Source organism: Danio aesculapii, chromosome 17 (genome assembly GCF_903798145.1).
Source record: "Danio aesculapii chromosome 17, fDanAes4.1, whole genome shotgun sequence".
NCBI classification, from domain to species: Eukaryota; Metazoa; Chordata; class Actinopteri; order Cypriniformes; family Danionidae; genus Danio; species Danio aesculapii.
Window position 1 is genome coordinate 18,202,669 of NC_079451.1, and position 21,174 is coordinate 18,223,842.

Genomic DNA, 21,174 nt, shown 5'->3' on the forward strand with positions numbered 1-21,174 from the left:
CTGATTGGGCAGATCCACCACACTTAAACTCCGCAGTCCAATCAGAAGGGGTTTTCCTTGACAATGTCGACTGAACGACAAGCCGGTCAGTTTCGATCGAGCTGAATTAAAGGATTGGAATTTTGGAGGCTTGTTCAGATTAGGTACTTTTAAGGATTGTAAATACACAATTGTAATAACAGTCGAACTAATTTGACAAAGTGTTTTTGTCGTCATATTTTGTATGATGTACTGCGAGTATAGAGATTTAAAGAGATAGTTCACCTCCAAATGAACAATGTGTTGACTGACCCTCCGTTTTACCTAGTCCAGCAAATATAAAACTCTAGTTTTCAATAATCTTCAAAACATCTTTGTGGACCTATTATGCAAAAATTATTTTATAAGGTGTTTTATCAGTAGTCACGATGTGTGGATTTTAGCCAACCTCTAATGGTAAAAATAAATTGTGTTTTTTATAATCACACTTCATAATAACTGCAGAAACCCATTGGTGACGTTCTCTCCCTCATTAGCATAGACAGCCCTGAGTAAGAAGCAGCCGTCTGCCATTAGAGTTTTAGCACTATACCTGCCAAAGATAATGTCAGTGACTTATAATTGTGACGTTTTAGGATGCACAAATAAACACAGGAATCTTCTTCTGAGATACTTTTGACATTTTCAGTTTTTCACAGTTAGTCCTGTCTTGAATCTGCTGCCTGGCGCCAGGATGTCATAACTGAAGGGGCATTTTAATCCTATAGGGGGGCACTAGACCTGGTGACTGATTTTGGTCCCTCTTGTTCCTTTCATTTAGGCTATTTATTCATATTTGTCATTACTTTGCATTACTGTCTAAGTTACTGACTTAAGGCAGTAATATACTTTTTTGTAGTAATAATAATAATATGCACAATAATAATTTGCAAATACTGATTTTATCAATGAAGGTGATGCAACGATACCGTTTATTAACGCAGACAGATCATGGCTTCAGCGCCAAACGAGTGCTTTAAATCATATTTTATTCTCCTTATTTCTTTCCGTTTTAATAGGCCTACACATGTTTAAAGTTTTAGGTAAAGACGTCAAACTATGCTCACACTTGTAAGTTAACCCAAGGTTAGACTATTTATAAAACCGGTAAATAAATATAGTGAAATCAGCATAACTATTTATTTATTAAGCCTATTTTAATAACTTGTTTTCAGGTTATTTTCATTTTGTAGGGCCATGAGCTACAAGTCAAAAAAAATAAAATAAAAAAAATCGATATGCTAACTGTATTTCAGCTCTTAAAATAGGCCTACAATATATTTTCTGGTGTTTAATTTTGCATTAGCAAATAGCAGTATAGCCTAAATTACATATTTTTAAAAGATTATCATTCAGCCTACCTGCAGCACATGTGAGAGGTAGATCTGCGGCAAATCCACTTACTATTTCTATCCACTATCCATTTCTATACTATCCACTATACCTATTTCATTTAAAACTGTAAACTTGACTTTGCAGGCCGATCATCTTTAAACTCAAAAGACATTTTTTTAAGTGTCCTAACTTGACTGCTTCTGCATAATAGGATGTTTCTTTACAAAACTGTAAAAGTGCGCTTTAGCAATGTCAAAATAAAAGCAAACATTCAAAAGGGTTCAGCGTTTTGTCAATTTTAGCTTAATATTAATAATAATAATGAATATAATAATTTAAAATATTAATTATAGTGTAGACTACTGTGGGACTGTGCAGTGAACTAAACATTTTCATTAGGCTACAAATCCCCTAACTAAAAATGACTGGCAGTTGCGTTTTTGCTAAAATTAATTTAACAGCAAATTTCTTTTGTGTTTTTTCCTTTTAGAGCTCAAGAAATTTGTATTTAAAGAATTAGTTAACCAAAACATGTAATGAATTAGGCTGCTCGACTCATCTATTAGTCCAGTTTTCTCCCTTGTGAGTTGAGTGCGCTTCCGCCTCCGTGTGCGGGTTTTAAAGGCTATATACGGGCGCACCTGACCTGACGCGGGGACCAGATCTCTGGACTATATGCCTAGCTTTAATCTCACAATTTTCATAATTTAATTGCTATTTCATATTATAAAATATCTAAATGTGTGTTCTGAAGGTTGGAATTACTGGAGTGTTAGTAATTAATGACAGGAAGAATTTTCAGTTTTGAGAGAACAATCCTTTATGTAAACTGGGAAGGCAATGCCCCCCCTTTTCCCTCCCGTAGTGCCGGGCCTGCACTATATGCTGATGCATAGGCATTTGTAGCCCCACCATCTTTTGAAAAGAGGGCTGGGAGCATAATCTCATTTGAATTTAAAGCGACAGTCACCAAAACACCACTATTTGAATCAAAGCCTAAAAGAGACACCTTCGCAGACTTGTTGTTTTATAATTTAGGCTATTTTAAGATGAAACTTCACATACACACTCTAGGGACATCAGAGACTTATTTCATATCTTGTAAGGAGGGGGGTTATAGGACCCCTTTAAGTGTTCAACAGTAAGGTGGTGCGGTGGTGATAGTGCTGTCGCCTCACAGCAAGAAGGTTCGAGCCTCGGCTGGGTCAGTTGGCATTTCTGTGTGGAGTTTGCATATTCTCCAAGTGTTGGCGTGGGTTTCCTCCAGGTGCTTCCGTTTCCCCCACAGTCCAAAGACATGTGCTATAGGTGAATTGGGTAAGCTAATTTGTCTGTAGTGTATGTGTGTGAATGAGTCTGTGCGGACGTTTCCTAGTAATGGGTTTTACCTGGAAGGGCATCCGCTGCGTAAAACATATGCTATATAAGTTGGTGGTTCATTCCTCTGTGGCGACCCCTAATTATTAAAGGGACTAAGCCGAAAAGAATATGAACGAATGAATAGCTATTCAATAAATATTACTTATACAAGCGAGAGAAAAAAGACAGATATGGAGAACTCAAAGGTAATCAGCTTTCAGTGTTTATTTAAAAAAAGAAACTGAACCACGTCTTTACATAATGATCAAGAATTTTAATTCTCGCATTAGATCGGTATTACAGAAAATGATATTATAGTACAGAGTTTTTCAATATCTTTTGAATACCATAGTATATTTCTCAGGAGTGCTGGTCACTTGTCTGTACAATATCTCTCTTGCATTTTTTGGACTGTACATTTTATGTAATTCGTTTAAAAAGGCTGTCAGCACTTAAATAAGCTGTGTCTTCATCTTTGAAATGAAACAAAATCAAAGTTTCCAGGAAGCTCAGCCTCTAGGTTTGGGCCGGGCGAGTTTAAATGTAAGGGTAGGGGGTAAAATAGAGAGTAATAAGGGCAGAGCTATGAGGGCCAGTTTATTATGAAGTATGTTCCAGGGGGTAGCCTGTAGCACAGGACATACCTTTGTGTTTGCTGCAGTAGCACAGAATTTACACAGAGACCCCCACCGGTCATCATTTCCAAAAAAAAACAACAACAAACAAACAAACAAACAAAAAACAATCCGCGTAAAGTCTGTGCTTCCCGACAGCACGCGCTACTTTTCGGCATCATGACCACATGACTTTCCCCCCACAGCCCTGGCTTTTGGCACTGCGCACATAAACACGACTCACAAGATAAACAACAAGCAAAGCGGTTTTGTAAACCCTTTATGAAGCATAATGAAGTCTTTATGGAGCATATAATACTAAAGGGAACGATAGCTGGGTCACCTTGGTGCACTTTGAGGAGAGATGAAAAGATCCAGCTCCTGTCGGAGATCGGAAGGGATCCCCTGTTGTCATTTCGAAGAGCTTTTCATTCCTCAGTGACACATTTTCTACCGATGAGAAAATAAGCTTTCCGATGTACGTGACAGGCGCCAACAGCTGTCTATTAAAATGCTACGGCTATCTATAAGTTCTAGCATTGAACACACAAAGCAATTGCAATGAAAGAGAACAGAGTTGCTTAATATGATAATATTCATCATTATATTAATCATAATTATAACAATATATTACAGAATAAATCTCTTATATTTTATATATATTTATATATATATATATTCTCACTTTAAAAGGTATAATATTTTCTGTCTTTGAAATACTATGTCGTCGAAGTCGTATTTTCATAAATTTCACATATTCGTCTTTGTTCGAAACGCTGATTATACTGGATCAACTTCTCCCAAATCAACAAAAACTAGCTGTGCCGTTGCATATTACAGAATAGTAATGATATGTGGACATGCACCACTTTCTTGCTCTGTACTTGGTCTGTCCTCGTTAGATGACATCATAGCCGTCCTATGACCATGACGTCCACGACTTCGCCCTTGTGCAACTCCACGTATTGCTCTGTTTTAGGAGGCAACATCAGAAGGCCGTTGGCACTGCGCATGCTCATTAGCCGACTACTCATTTGGTTTCCTGAGAAAACAAATAAAAGGAAAGAAAAAAAGTGTTACTATTGTAATGTAGCATATAAATAAGTTAAATAGCACAGCGCTATTTCATGGCAATTCGTAACTTTTTGATTTAGCTGCTAATTTGTACGATCACATTGGCACGAATTGCTCATCCCCCAATGACGGTTGGGTTTAGGGGTGGGGGGTTTGGTGCCAAGCTTCCTTTTAATAATCGTACATTTTCCTGATCTCGTATGAATTCATACGAATGACAAAACGTGAAATAGTTACGTTTTCTCATGAGATCAGGCTGGTGTGCATAAATACAATAATAATAGTAATGTAGACCTGTGCTCTGTGCCCAGGGAAGAGGTTCCTGGTGGTGCCATGTCAGTATACAGCGATGGTACTCTGGACGTGGATCCAACTTTACATCACAGGAGAGCTGCGGAGGGAAAAAAACGGGCAAATATTGTTGATGTTCCAGTTATACAGAATCACAACGCAGGTCACTAGAACTAAAGTCCCTTTTAGACAAGTCATTTCACTTGGTAGCCATTTTTGAAACGTCTCTTGGGCTGTAAGCTCGGGCATTCTGTTTGAATGGGGATACATCAAATCTCCAAAACTTATGATTGAATTTTATATTAGGAATCATCAATAAATTTAAACAACAGCAAGTCTCTCCGAGCCCTTCTCCAGGAGTCAGTCTGTAGCGATCGATGTTTGGCTCCTGTATGAGAAGGCGGGGCTTCATTTGCCCTATTGACCGTTACACTTTTCCCCATTCAAAATGATACGAGTGACATGTCTTGTGTATTATATAGTTTTTGCTAAGTACTTAAAAGATTGGTCTAGTAAATAAATAAATAAATATATATACATGTATGTATGTATGTATTTCTTTAAAAGTACAAAAAAGTCATAATGTGAGTATTTAAAGTTTGCATTTGTAAATCTGTTATTATTGATAATATAGTGCTATATTTAGTGCTTTTCTGGGCTCTCAAAGCACTTTTACACAAAGGGGGGAATCTCCTCATCCACCACCAGTGTGCAGCATCCAACAGGATGATGCAACGGCAGCCATTTTGCGCCAGACCGCACACCACACACCAGCTGATTGGTGGAAAGGAGACAGAGTGATTAAGCCAATTATGATATGGGGAGGGTTAGGAGGCCATGATGGTCAGAGGCCGAGGCATGAGGCATGATTTGGACAGGATGCCGGGGTTAAACCCTTACTCTTTTTCAAAGGACATCCTGGGATTTTTAATGACCACAGAGAGTCAGAACCTCGGTTTAATGTCTCATCCGAAAGACGGCATTCACTGAGCAGTATAGAGTCCACGTCACAGGTTGGGCAACGCCTGCTAGCCTCACTAACACCACTTTCGGCAGCAACCTAGCTTTCCCATGTGGTCTCCCATCCAGGTACTGACCGGACGCATCCCTGCTTAGCTTCAGTGGATGACCATGTGAGAGTTACAGAGTGCTAGCTGCCGGCTATAGATGCACTCTCAATGCACATCCCCCCTTGTTTTCACATACATTTGGAACAAGTTTACTTCACTAAATTAATGAGAATAATAATGAGAAAAAACCAAATCTCCTACCACAGCTATGCTGATGACACTCAGATCTACCTAGCCTTACTGCCTAATGACTACAGCCCCATTGACACCCTCTGCCAATGCATTGATGAAATTAACAATTGGATGTGCCAAAACTTTCTTCAGTTAAACAAAGAGAAAACTGAAGTGATTGCGTTTGGGAACAGAGATGAGGTTCTCAAGGTGAATGCGTACCTTGGCTCTAAGGGTCAAACAACAAAAAATAAGGTCAAGAATCTTGGTGTGACTCTGGAGTGAGATCTGAGTTTTAATAGTCATATCAAAGCAGTTAGTAAATCAGCATACTATCATCTCAAAAACATTGCAAGAATTAGATGCTTTGTTTCCAGTGAAGACTTAGAGAAACTTGTTCATGCTTTTATCAGCAGCAGGGTGGATTACTGTAATGGCCTCCTCACTGGCCTTCCCAAAAAGACAGTCAGACAGTTGCAGCTCATCCAGAACGCTGCGGCCAGAATTCTGACCAAAACCAGGAAATCAGAGCACATCACACCTGTCCTCAGGTCTTTACACTGGCTCCCAGTTACATTCAGAATAGATTTTAAAGTATTATTACTGGTCTATAAATCACTAAATGGCCTAGGACCTCAATACATTATAGAAATGCTCACTGAATACAAACCTAACAGATCACTCAGATCTTTAGGATCAAATAGATTAGAAATCCCAAGAGTTAAGTCAAAGCAGGGTGAATCGGCTTTCAGCTATTACGCCCCTCACTGCTGGAATCAGCTTCCAGAAATGATCAGATGTGCTCCAACATTAGGCACATTCAAATCAAGACTGAAAACACATCTGTTTAGCTGTGCCTTTACTGAATGAGCACTGTGCTACGTCCGACAGATTGAACTACTATGTTTTTCTCTTCTTTTTAATTCTTTTATAACACATTTTATCAGCTTTTATTTTATTTTATTTTTTATCATTTTTATTATTTCTTTTTATTTCTCTTATACTTGTTTCTTTTATTCCTGTTTATGTAAAGCACTTTGAATTGCCATTGTGTATGAAATGTGCTATATAAATAAACTTGCCTTGCCTAAACTCTTCTCATGAAGACCTGACTGGATTGATTAACTGACTTATTTACTCATAACAGCTGCAATGGGTCCAATCCAGTTTGCCAATTGCACTGTCATTCAGTATAACTTGCAAGATGATTTAACAGGTTCGTTGAAAATAATTAGCAGGTTCACAATACTGTCATTTTGCAGGTCTCCATGCTAACTTGAAGCAAATCGTTTCAAAGTTCAACAAAAAAGAAGAAAAAAAACTAAATGTGAATTGGATGTGTTTCCACCAAGCTGTTAGAGCGGCTGACTAGTATTGATAACCTGGTAACCAACAGTAAGCAAACAATAAAAACATAATGATTTATTCGACCAATGTGTTTCCATTTCCAATTATTCGCATTAACCTTTTTTTCGCAAAACATCTAAAACCACCTCATATTGTGCAAAAAAAAAAAAGATTTTTTTGCGAATGAATTAAATTTAAAACAAAATTAATAGATTTTTATTTAAAATTTGGAGTTTCCATCACTCGTTTCTCACTAGAAACTTCAAAATGTGCATTAACCCATATCACATCTCCCATCAGGTGAGAATTTTTAAACTATATTTAATTCCAAAACAACCTTGAAAATGCAAACTTTTGAAAATGATACAGTTAATTGTCTCTAAACATGATTTTGTGAAAGTGATTGCTTATAACCACAGTTATACATGTACAATATGCTCAGAATTTTTGTCAATTTTAAATAATAATGGCTTTTTTAACAACATTAATGTCTGTATAGTTTATTTTTTAATATAATAAAAACAATTGTTGCTTAAATATGTTCTTAAGAAATGTGGTGGAGTAAAACATATGATGCTCTGCTTTGGAAAGTTTTTTCCTAAATAAAAATATTCAGGCTTAGTTTAGATATTTCAAATAGTAATAAGTAAAATACTTGTGAAAACATGAGCTATAGTGATGCGCTTACCCTGGCTTTGATGATGGTGGGCCGTGGGTCCAGGATCCCCTGCATCTTTCTTAATGCAGGGATGACAAAGAGGTTACAGGTTACAACAGCTGACACTGGATTACCTGAGAGAGAAAGGAGAGATGACTGTTGAGGCCAGGTGTTGACCAGAGCTGATTTGGGTGCAGAATCTTTGTGAATTGTGAATCCTCTGTTGCACACACTGTAGGAATTCAGTTTATCTCCTGATAAAGCACCAACAATGTCTTTCAGTTCACCCTCAAAATGAAAACACCGTCATCATTTATTCACTCTCATGTTGGTTTGAACTTGCCTGAGCTAGGGATGACAATGATTCATTAACAGTTGAATAATGTTTGATGATCCTTTAAATCAAAACACCTTATTGATGGTCGAGTAAGTAAGGATGATATTAACATGCATAGTTTTAAGACGCTGAAATTTTTTACGCTAAAAGCTGATCAACAGATAACGGAAAAGTTGAAGAAACAAGATGGGAGATCAGTTCACGGTCTAGGGTTGTTGCATTGCATGTTGTGATAGACAGTGTCCACTTTAGAAATCGATATCAGTTTGTTAATTATCTTTAAATGGATTAGAAAGATCAAATAATTGTCTGCATTGATGAATTAATGTGATAATAACTCTTTAACTTGCCCAGCCCTAATTTTTATTTATTCATTTAATCTTTTTGAGTGTTTATAAGAAAGTGTCTGGTGCATATGGAGAGCAAAAGCGTGCATCTACTTGGTAGTTTGTCAAGTCCAGTCACTTGCATGTAGAACACTCATAATTCGGCAGAAGCATGAAGTGTCCACATATGTCGACATATTTCAAAAATGACCATTTACATTATATATAAATATGCCAGTATGTAGGATGGCTGTCACTATGTTTACATGAACATCAGTAATCGAATGATTTGCCTTAATCTGGATAAGACAATAATATGATTAAGGTGTTTACATGAGTTGATTTTTGAATGTTCCTTTCATGATCCCATTTCACATGTTATAGCGCATAATTCGATTAACATCATTGCGTCACCAGACTATGCCAGTGTAGCTGTTTTTGTAGCCTGTGGCTTTAAATACAAATCAGCTGTTTCTCCCCGTCCACCGTTCCCACGTGCGTATCTGCTTCTTATCATGTGTTACGTCAGATAAACAGCAGTCAGTGACAGAGGCAGACTCGGGTGAGGCTGAAATACAGCTCATTAGTGAAAAACACCAAGTAAGTTAATTTCATGTATTTGAGGTGGAGTTTATTCAGGTCTTTCTGAAATGATGAGTCTCACACAAATGCCATTTGTAGTACACACACATATTTATTAGCGTTTACTGATACCATGCGGCCGTGGTGATTATAGTTAAGAATTACATTGGAATTTTACTCTCTTTATTACAAACATGATCTGTTTAAAAAATGTTTGAAACTTATAAAAGAGTTGTAACAAATATTTTAATCCCAGTTTATTTGTAGAAACATGTTCTGTGGATTATTATAGAAATGGTCCCTGTCAATCAATTCAGTGGGTGGGGAAAACTGCACTCCTACATCACGTTGTGGTGGGCCTAAAAATCACTGGGATTTGGATCCCATTTTAACATCATGAAGAAAAAAAAAAAAAAGAGACTTATTGGGTTTATATCACTCCAATATGATAGTGGACAAACAATACCTACACACAGTTCTGTCCAAACAGCTTACAAAAGTTGATTTTCATCATAGGTGTTCTTTAATGATCCATTTATTGACTGTAAATATAAACAACGATCAATCAAATGAACTTGCGGAAATTTGCATTCCTCAATCATTCAAATGTACTAAAAGAAGACGATTAGCTATAAGAAAAGCCTTCCCAGTTTCAAACAAAACGAGGATAAGTAAATGATGACAAACCTTTTCATTTCTTGGTCAACTGCCTCTTTGTAAAGTCTCTTAGACTTTAGAGTTCAGTTTGACAGGTTGGTGTGAAAGCTGCACTCACATTGATGATGCAAATGTACATCTGTGTTCATGTACATTTCAAATCTTCAGGACTGTGGAATGAAACTGAACTCTCATTTGGACCACAGCCATCAAATAAAAAGTGAAGACAAACCAAGGCTCTCAAACAAGACAAATGTGTAGCACACGTCGAAGAAGAAGAGGAGGAGTATGTCAAGAATAGAGGTGCCCACCACCACATCAACGAGAAGGAAAGAGAGACAATAAAAGCAAAAGGAGGACAGGACTATTTCAGGCAAATAGCAGTTTCAAGACACTAAGCCACATCACGGGACACAAAACGGAAGGGCTTTGGGAGGTTGCAACAGAACTAATAGCTACAAAGAGGTCCACGGACGCAAAACAAAACCAAAAAAAAAGCAAAGACACAAAGCGTCTCTCAGAAAACAGAACAGAAAGTGTCACATTGAAAAATCAGAACAAAAATAGTATCTCCTAGATATCATTTAACTGTGTTTTAGATGATGTTACTGCAGATTAGACATGGTTTTCTTACGTTTTGTTTAAAATAATCATACTGGTCCCAAATGAGCCCAAGTGCACTAAAAAGAGATTCTGGTTCTGAAAACCAGTCAAATTTCAAGTCCATTTCCGTTTTCTGAGCTCGGGCTACAGACACGGCTTAGTTTCTGAATTAAGAGCACCTACTTCCACGTGGGGGGGGAGGCACAGGCATTCGGCAGGCCTCGGTGTCACTCAGGGGCACAGCCTCCAGAAGAGTCGCCCCTGTGTCTCTGTAGGTGAAATTACCTTTAAAGGGGAATATAGAAACGGCCACTGTCACCACTGCCTTCACCACCTGCTTTCTGAAGGCACAAGGTGGGAGTACAGTGGGTTTGGGATGGGGCAAGCCTGGGGAAGCTGAGCGGGCCAGTGGGCAAGCAGGGAGATGCAGGTTTGCAGAAAGGTTCACAGGTGGGCAACTGTGGGCTGATTGTATTTTTATGGAAAAGGGACCGTTAAGTTCGGATTTGGTACTATATGGATACGTAGGCTTGTGTATACAGATTTAAAAAGGGAAGATTTTTTTGATTAGTGAATACAAATGTGGCAAAACAGGGAAATCAGTCACCTGTGTTTGCGTATGAATGCATTTTCATTTGCATAGAGGCATTTTTCCTGTCCAAACGTCTCAGTTTGGTTTACTTGCATGCTTGAAATGTCGAACTCACAGTGTACTGTACCTGGAAGGGCGAAGATCAGTTTTCTGGCACCGTCAATGTCTAAGGTGGCAAATGTAGTAGGCAAACTGAAATGGAAATAGAATAAAGCATAAATTTTATAAAAACCACTTTTTTTAGCAGCTCTGACCAGGCCATTATATAAAGGCTATTAGATTGTTATTACTTTGTTATTACAGCCAAAACGTTATTAGAGCTACCAATTAATACAATGATCTTTTAGATTCAATGAACCCCAAAATATGAACAAAGTTATCCAAGATTATTTATATTCATATTTGTGTGTGTGTGTGTGTGTGTGTGCGTGTGTGTGTGTGTGTGTCTTTTCTAAAAAATATATTTTATTTAATTCAAAAGCTTAAATGGGCTAATAATTCAGATTATTATTATTATTATATATATATATATATATATATATATATATATATATATATATATATATATATATATATATATATATATATATATGTATATATATATATATATATATATATATATATATATATATATGTATATATATATGTATATATATATATATATATATATATATATATGTATGTATGTATATATATATATATATATATTATCAGAATTATTAGCCCTGCTTTGATTTTTTCTTTTCTTTTTTTAAATATTTCCCAAACATTTTAAGGTAAAAATGATTAGCCTCTTTAAGCTAAATCTTTTTTCGAAAGTCTACAGAACAAATTATAGTTACAAAATAGTTTGCCCAATTACCCTAACCTGCCTAGTTAACTTAATTAACCATCATTAAGCCTTTAAATGTCACTTTAAGCTGTATAGAAGTGTCTTGAAAAATATCTAGTCAAGTATTATTTACTGTCATCATGGCAAAGATAAAATAAATCAGTTATTAGAGATGAGATATTAAAACTAAAAATGTTTAGAAATGTGTTTAAAAAAATATATATATATTTTTTTTTCTTTGCTTTATTATTATTATTTTTTTAATAAATATGAATTTAATTACCAGAACAAGGAAATGTTCACAGTATTTCCTATATTTTTTTCCCTCTTTTTTTTGCCTGATAATAACTGCTAAAATCTAATAACAGTCTCTTTTTAAAAATAAAGTAAGCTAAAAAAATATCAAAATTACAGGTAGGATTTTAAAACCATTTAATCTCAAATCAATATCTCTTTTCCCCATAACTATTTTGCGTGTTAAAAGAGCTGTGTAATACTATAACTAGTATGTTGTATTCCTTATTGTATGCCTTAAATGTCAGTCTAGTTGCGGTTTTGAGGAAGCAATGGCTTCAATCACAATTAAAAAACAATGTTGTAGCTGTTAACTAAAACTGTTGCATAGAATTTTTGTTAACTGAAATAATGGCGAAATAAAACACAATATTAAATAAAATATATAAATATTAAAATAAGATATAATCAGTGAAGGATCAAGTACTAAAATGACAAAAACAAAACTATTAAACTAAAATTGAAATGAAAACTAAACATAAAAAGCTCAATCCACATATAAATAAGCACTGTACAGTAATACACAGCTGTTTCATATCTACATCGCTTTGTCTTTGACAATTTATTGGCGGGGTACTTCGCAACTTTTGGGAGTCACTAGTTCTTATCAATATTTTGGTTTTGCCAAAAATGCTAAAGGTCATGGCATCAAATTCTTGAAAGTATGTTAAGGCAGTCATTTCACAAATATACAAAATAATCAGAGCACAACAAAACTCTCCTCCTCTTACTCACCCTGGCTTCATAAACACTCGGCCAAAGTGGATCTGGGCATGGAGGTCTATATCCAGCACCTGCTTCAGGTAGTCCTGAAAAAAGAAAAGAAAAAACAGCTAAGTGTTAAGTGTGTATGTTTTCAGTGTTTCCTTCTATTTGTTGGGACATTGTGAAATTTGGAGTACATTTGAATAACAAAGATGATGAATTAACTGTAAATAGTTTACATATACTTTAATTCCTCATTCATAAATTGCTAAATTTTGAAGACAGCTCCTCAATCAGTCGTCTTTAAAAAGAAGTTTGCCACCTACTGTATGTAGAGGCTTTAAAAATAATGAAGGGTGAGAAGGCTGAACAATTGTATGATTTGTTACAAGAATATGGTTTTATTTGACCCCTTACAGCAGGGGTCACCAATCTCGGTCCAGAAGGGCTGGTGTCCCTGCAGGGTTTCGCTCCATCTTGCCTCAACACACCTGCCTGGATGTTTCAAATATACCTAGTAAGACCTTGATTAGCATGTTCAGGTGTGTTTGATTAGGGTTGGAGCTAAAATCTGCAGGACACCGATCCTCCAGGAACAAGTTTGGTGACCCCTGCCTTACAGAGTTTCTGTTGGATGTCTGCACGGTATGTTGTTCTTTTTTTTGTTAAGTTATTTAATACATGTTTCATTTGTTTGTTTGTTTGTTTTGTGTAATTTTATGGCTTTATATTTGATTCACTGTATATCTGACATGTCTCAGTCAGTTTGTATAAGATTATGTTGGAATTGAGTTTGGCCTAAATTGTTATGTTTTTGAAAGGCAAATTAAAAAATAAACAAATAAAAAGTGTGTATGTTTGAATTTTCCTCTTGTACAGAACAACAAATGCCACGTCTAACCATGCCTGATAAGGTGAAAGGACAAATTAAAGAGTTTTAATTAATAGGGCGTAAAATCATCTGCTGCCTGGGCTAAGACCCAAAAGAAAAGGTCAGATTAACAAATGCTGCTTTGTGACAGGAAACAAGCAGCATCACACTAGATGGCAGTAAAACACACCGTGACCAGCAGCATGAGCTCTTTAAAGGGATAGTTCACCCAAACTTTTGATGAAAGCTGTAACCGTTGACTTCCATAGTAGCAAAGAAATAATATAGAAGTCAATGGTTATAGATTTCCAACATTTTTCAGAATATCTTTTGGGTTTAACAGAAGAAAGATACTCCTAAACGTTTGAAGCAAGGGTGAGTAAAAGACAGTATTTTGATTTGAAATACTCTTACTGCCCCTCCTGCGTGAGTTTCTTTTTAATGTGGCTGTTATTAACAATGTGTCGCTTTCAAATTTCCATGGTGATGTGTTAAGTTTATCCAAGGTCGATGATTTATGCAAATACCTTTTGTGTTGTTGTTTTTTTTTTGCCTTTTCTGAAAATTGACACAGTTTTAAATTATATTGAGAAATATCTGATATTCCGATACTCAAATATGTGTAAGAACATGCATCTTGTCATTTAATAGTAATGGGTGTGTGCTGGACGTTGCCATGTTGCAAAGAAATATTATGGAAGTCAATGGTTATAGATTTCCAACATTTTTCAGAATATCTTTTGTGTTTAACAGAAGAAAGATACTCCTAAATGTTTGAAGCAAGGGTGAGTAAAAGACAGTATTTTGATTTGTTGGTGGCCTACACCTTTAAAGGGTCCTTGATTATGATTTCACTTTTCACTTCAACTTTAGTTTGTAAGAGCGTCTGTAAAGTGCCAACACTCGCAGTTCAATGCAAAGGGAGATACTTTCTGTACACAATTAGCTTTTTAATGCCTACAACAAACAGCTGGTAGGGACTACAAAGAGTTTCATTCTTCTTTTATGACATAACGAGCACTAACATTGACATAAACTCTACCATCAGGCGTGACAGTAGCTATGTTTCCATCCCAAAATGTGAATTAACTTTATGCGCAAAACTGTATTATCGCATATAAGATGTGCGAATAAAGCAGCGTTTTCATCCAACGAGTCAAAGCCAACAAAATCGTCACTTCCTGATTATCTGGCGCCAAATATCAACAGTAAAAACTGAATTTGCTGCGTGAAGAGAAGCTGCGTGAATCTTTTCCTTTATTCAATAAATGACTTGTGCCTCAAAAGGCAATCTTGACAAGCAGTGAACGCGCTGTGGCGTTTGAAGGCCTGAGCACAGACGCTCTTGATTCTGGAGGTCATTAATAATGTAGTAACACTAATACTGAGATGGTTAAGGCATTTTAGAATGACCTAAACAACATTTCAGATGTTTTATAATGCTGTCAGCTTGCTGGTTTGTCCATTCACACACATTTTTATCATCACATGATCTCTTGTAACAAAATCACATGACCTTTTTTAATGCACATACTGGAATTTGTTAGTTAAAAGTGTTTCCATCATAGTTTATGTGCATCTTTTCTTATCGAATAAAAAGTTTTTCCTACTCAGTTATGCACATATGTTTTTATGCGTATATTCAAAATGTATGCACATCTTGGCATTTCCATCAACCAGTTTTTTATGCACATGAGAATAGGTGGATGACAATTTAGCTATTGTTTCTGACGTGCACCAAGTGATTAGTCAATCAGCTAGGTGACCAATCAGAGCCCATTGTGCAGTTCTGAGGGTGGGGCTTCATAAAACCAGGATATCAACATACCATTTTTAGGAAAACGAAAAGAGGAATAAAGGTAAATAATATATGTGAAAAGTAAAGTGACTTTAAAGATCTTCTAAACAAAGCCTGAACACAAAGTGCACACTATAAATCAAATCAATACATGCAAAATAATCACCACCTTTTCACATCTAAACTTGAAATACTTTTACTGCCCCCCCTGCTTGAGTTTCTTTTTAATGTGGCTGTTATTTACAATGTGTCACTTTCAAATTTCCATGGTGACGTGTTAAGTTTATCGTGTGACACCAAAGGTCGATGATTTATGCAAATAACTTTTGTGTTGTTGTTGTTTTTTTGTTTGTTTTTTGCCTTTTCTGAAAATTTTGACAAATTCCTTAATTATATTGAGAAATATCTGATATTACGATTCTCAAATATGTGTAAGAAGATGCATCTCGTCATTTAATAGCTGAATAGTAATGGGTGTGTGCTGGACGTTGCCATGTTAGTCAGTGGAGATATCAAAGTTGCTGGATTTACAATGTTTAATCAACAACTCCCAAAATACACATTCTAGTAAACATTCTAGTTACCTAAAAAATGCATATGTGCATCTGATTATGATTAAAAATAACCATAATAAGATATATGCACACAGACTTCTGATTTTCAGACGGCCAGCCCAAACAATTCCGGTGAACTGTCGCTTGATTACAAAATCGCCACGTTTAAGAATCTTTAAAAATCAGCGATCTTCATTTGCTGATTGATATACTATATATAAAGTGGGTATCCGACCGGAGAAGAAGCATTGCATGTCTTCAAAATATGGAAATTTATTTTACCCCAGTATTTTCAATGGAGTTTCAAAAACTAAATGAATGTTTAAGTCTATTTAACTGATTCTTAATTGAATCTTAATTACATTACAAAATCAATGCTGTAAAAAGGTCCTTATGAAATTGAAAATGGTCACATAAACCTTTCACCGAAAGTTTATAGTTGCCTGAAAAGCACTAGCTGTGCATATAGCCCATTGCCACAAAATATGTTTGTTTTTTTATATTTATGTATTTTCGAACTTCTGAAACTTAAAATAAATGTTATATGTTTGAAAACTATAATAATAAACTATAACTATATCAAAATAACTTGACTAGTGCGAGCCATGGCTGAAACGCAGATTTGAATTTAGCAGCTGATCACATGACGCACTGAATGTTCTAATCAAACCAGTGTAATTGTATGCAACAAGGGCCAGCCTAGACTGATCACACCAGTGTGATTGTATGCGTTAAAGGGTTAAAGAGTACAATCTGATGGCTTCTGGGTAAACTGATGAAACTCTATTCTCTGAATAAACTCTGGAATAGAATAGAAACTCTGTAACTTCTTGACATGAAGTAGAGTGGTCTGTGAGGCCTCAGACCTCCATGGAGTAGCTTAGACATTTCAAGCATGTGACCTTTTAATGAGGCTGCTGCACTTCCAGACAGCCAATCAAACTGACCTTCTCACCCATGGACACGCCCCCAGAGGTGATGATGACATCAGCGCGACTAATGCCCTCATTCAGGGCATTCAGCAGGTCATCTGGGCTGCAGGGGGAAGAGTTAAAAAACACGTCATGCTAAATTACTTCTATTTTCTACTTGGCACATTACTGTAATACTTGTAAAGCAAAAAAAAAAGTGATACAGTGTATACAAATTAACTTAGCACAAAAAAAAAGAAAAACTTTTTGACATGAAAGCTCCGTGAAGCTCCCTGAAATATACAGTTTATAGAAAAACATATATATATATATATATATATATATATATATATATATATATATATATATATATATATATATATATATATATATATATCCTAATACATGTTTTTGTCCACAGTATATAATAGGAGGAAAAATCCTTCAAAGCGCTGCAGAAAGTGTTCTTCTTCATTAAATTCTGCTGAGATGTCGTATGATCCTGTATCGATTCTAATATATGAGCTGGTGTTTCAGAGTAGTGCTGAGGTTGGGAAGATTTAGACATGTGGAGTCGACTGTGTGTGTGTGTGTGTGTGTGTGTGTGTGTGTGTGTGTGTGTGTGTGTGGTTGCGTGGGTGTGTGTGTGAGTGTGTGTGTGTGCGTGTGCGTGTGTGTGTGTGTGTGTGTGTGTGTGTGATGCTGACTTGTCTCCGACGATGCCGAGGTTGATGGTAGGATAGCCGTGCTCCTGAATAGTGGCCAACAGTGTGGATCGGTTACTGTCCCTGATCTTGCCGGGGTGGAGGTCATCCTCAGGGTTTAACAACTGCACTCATGAAAAAAAAAAGAAGTCAAACATGTTTTAAAGCAAAACACTGCAGGCAGAAATGTTCAACTGTCTAAACCTTTTTCACAGTTTTTTTCAGTACAATGTAGACACAAATTGAAGTAAGTCATAAATCTCCACTTCAGCAGCACTTGCATACACCAAACTTTAGTTTTCATAAAGAATTTGTCTGATAATATACAGCATTTTACTGTGAAGTTTTTTATTTTGTGGCTCTTTGCAGTTTGTTCTAAATTATAGAGTGATAAAAAGAAATACCCAAAATCAAAATGTAGGATTTTGAACCTGACTTCATCCAACGTTCATATTGTTGCGCTAGAAATGTAAGCAAATTAGTGCATATTTAATAAAATAATGCCTCATTTGCATATTTAAACATAGCATTTTTACAAAACTTAGTAATAAGTTATAGCAATTACTGCAATTCGTAATATAATCAATCAACTGGGGAAGTATGGTAATAACTGATATTTTTATTATTATTTCATTATTATTATTATTAATTTCCTTGCCTTGAATTACCATGAGTAAGAATAAGCAACAAACTGACAGACATGGACAATCATCGTACCTCATTGCCAGTGGACATGACTGCTACAACGGGGAATTTCTGCACCTCCACCTCTGTGACTCCTACAGTGGCCAGGAGACCGATCTCTGATGGTCCCATGTGAGTGCCCTTAGCCAGCACACACTCGCCACGTTTGATGTCATGTCCTATAGGCCTGCACGAAAAGAGAACACTAACTTCATCCTTTCTAAAACCAGATTTGCAATTTTATTTCTAACAAAGATGCCTGTTTACTTGCTCATGAAACAATCAGGGGACAAGGATAAAATAATTCAGATCAAACAACAAGTATATTTGTATGCACAAAGTGTCCCATTACGTTGTTTAGAAAAGTGGACGAAATTTTTAAATCTAAAAGTTAGAGTTTTAAATCTAAAAGTGCACATTTTTGACTCTTAAAAAGTCATTAATATGAATTGTCACCCATTTCAATCTTTAGCCATTTCCTTCTGAAGTCTGAACAAAACAGTTTAGCTCCAAACTTGTGTTGTGTTCCTGTCATTACACTGATCACTGCTACAATGTGGGATTCGGTGGCCATTTGTTATTAAAGGAAGGATCAGAATCAAAGATAAGATGTACTTGGGACGTTGTCAGAACAGTTTATTTGGACCAGCTTCGTCTTCCTCTGAATCACAACCTGTAAGTGTGACTAAAATGGTTGCCGTCTTGTTCTCTGTAACATGCAAAATATGCACACTGACTGGGCACTTTATTAGGTACACCTGTCCAGCTGCACGTTAAAGCAAATGTCTAATTAACCAAACACATGGCAGCAACTCAATTTAGACATGTAGACATGGTCAAGACGATCTGCTGCATTTCAAACCGAGCATCAGAATGGGGAAGAAAGGTGATTTAAGTGACTTTGAACGTGGCATGGTTGTTGGTGCCAGACGGGCTGGTCTGAGTATTTCAGAAACTGCTGATCTACTGGGATTTTCACACACAACCATCTTTAGGGTTTACGGAGAATGGTCTGAAAAAGAGAAAATCTCCAGTGAGTGGCAGTTCTGTTGGCGCAAGCGCCTTGTTGATGCCAGAGGTCAGAGGAGAATGGCCAGACTGGTTCGAACTGATAGAAAGGCAACAGTGACTCAAATAACCACTCGGTACAGCTGAGGTATGCAGAAGAACATCTTTGAATGCACAGCACGTCGAACCTTGAGGCGGACGGGCTACAGCAGCAGAAGACCCCTGCAGGTGCCCCTCCTCTTAGCTAAGAACAGGAATCTGAGGCTACAATTCTCACAGGCTCACCAAAATTGGACAATATAAGATTGGAAAACAATGCCTGGTCTGATGAGTCTTGATTTCTGCTGCAACATTCGGATGGTGGAGTCAGAATTAGGCGTCAACAACATGAAAGCATGGATCCATCCTGCCTTCTATTAACGGTTCAGGTTGGTGGAGGTGGTGTAATGGTGTGGGGTATATTTTCTTGGCACACTTTGGGACCATTAGTACCAACTGAGCATCGTGTCAATGCCACAGCCTACTTGAGCATTGTTGCTGTCCATGTCCATCCCTTTATTACCACAGTGTACCATCTTCTAATGGCTACTTCCAGCAGGATAAAGTGTCATGTCATAAAGCGCAAATCATCTCAGACTGGTTTCTTGAACATGACTAGGAGATTACTGTACTGAAATAGCCTCCACAGTCACCAGGGTCTCTGCTCTGCTAGGTCTTTGACTAACCGGCAGGTTTCACACTGGACACAGAAACCACTGCGCTACGAAACTAACATTAACATGCATTAACAACCAAGGCTCCCATGCAGCAGAATCCTACGGTAAAATTTCAGAATAGTTCAACTGCTTCTATGTCAATTAAAACCAAATGTTTCTCATTGTTATTACTTGGAGTTATAATGATAAGTAGACCAATACACTGGTGTACAAAATTTATCAATACGTTCTTGTATTGGGCTCACACTCATACTATACACTTACTACACACTGGCTGCTTGTTTTAACACTTAAAAGCTGTGATGGGAATTCGGTTTCTGACACGCACTGCATGCAGTAGACCAATCACAACAGACTGGGTCATCAGACCAATCACTACAGATTAGTGTAATACAAAGAAGAGGTTTGGGGTGAAAAATAAGTAATCGTTGAAAAAAAATCATATGGGAGTCATTGGGATAATTTGGTAAAAAAGAAATGCATATTATAAAAAAAATGAATGTGTTTTTGACCTGTTGTTAAAGATTCCTCAAACCAAAATATGAACCTTTTAAAATCCATAATAGGGGTACTTTAAAATGTATATATTTGCCCTTCAAATAAATATAGGCTGTATCCGAAATCTAAAGTAAATAATTTTTAATGTTCTGCACAATTAGGCTTTTTTATGTTTAAGCTTAAAAAAAACTACTCCAAACTTCATCTAAAACTGTTTATTTCATTAAATAATCCCCAAGATCATTGGAAAGCAAACAAAAATCACAATTAGTCCTTGATAAAAGGTAAATAATAAATTTACTTCTGAAAAATCTGACATCTATTAATGAAGATGTCAGATGTCACTCACCTTATATCCTGTCCTGGACGGGCCTGAACCAGAATCCTCACTTCCAGCTCCTCTGTACCCTAGAATTCATAACCAACCCAAATAAAACTTTTGCTAATATGTGAAGTTACTAGAAATTGTCAGCTAGGTGTTTTGTGGTATGTTTTTTGCATCCATATTAAAAAAAGACGCACCGCATTATTGCAAACTCCATAAAAATACAGCTGCACAATTCAC

The 21,174-nt window shown here is 36.5% G+C and overlaps 1 protein-coding gene across 7 annotated transcripts in view; it reads right to left on the minus strand.

Annotated features, from left to right (window-relative positions):
- Positions 1-2,919: 2,919 nt before the first annotated feature.
- Positions 2,920-21,174, minus strand: part of gphna (gephyrin a) — a 194,389-nt gene continuing 176,134 nt past the window's right edge. For all 7 annotated transcript variants that reach the window (XM_056477363.1, XM_056477359.1, XM_056477362.1 and 4 more), the window contains 9 exons: positions 20,959-21,017; positions 18,421-18,574; positions 17,707-17,828; positions 17,036-17,123; positions 12,896-12,969; positions 11,162-11,226; positions 7,968-8,071; positions 4,695-4,791; positions 2,920-4,368 (listed from right to left, as the gene is read on the minus strand). In XM_056477363.1, coding sequence (XP_056333338.1) covers positions 4,235-4,368; positions 4,695-4,791; positions 7,968-8,071; positions 11,162-11,226; positions 12,896-12,969; positions 17,036-17,123; positions 17,707-17,828; positions 18,421-18,574; positions 20,959-21,017 — 897 coding nt within the window. In that variant the 3' untranslated portion in view covers positions 2,920-4,234. The remainder of the gene's footprint in view (positions 4,369-4,694; positions 4,792-7,967; positions 8,072-11,161; positions 11,227-12,895; positions 12,970-17,035; positions 17,124-17,706; positions 17,829-18,420; positions 18,575-20,958; positions 21,018-21,174) is intronic.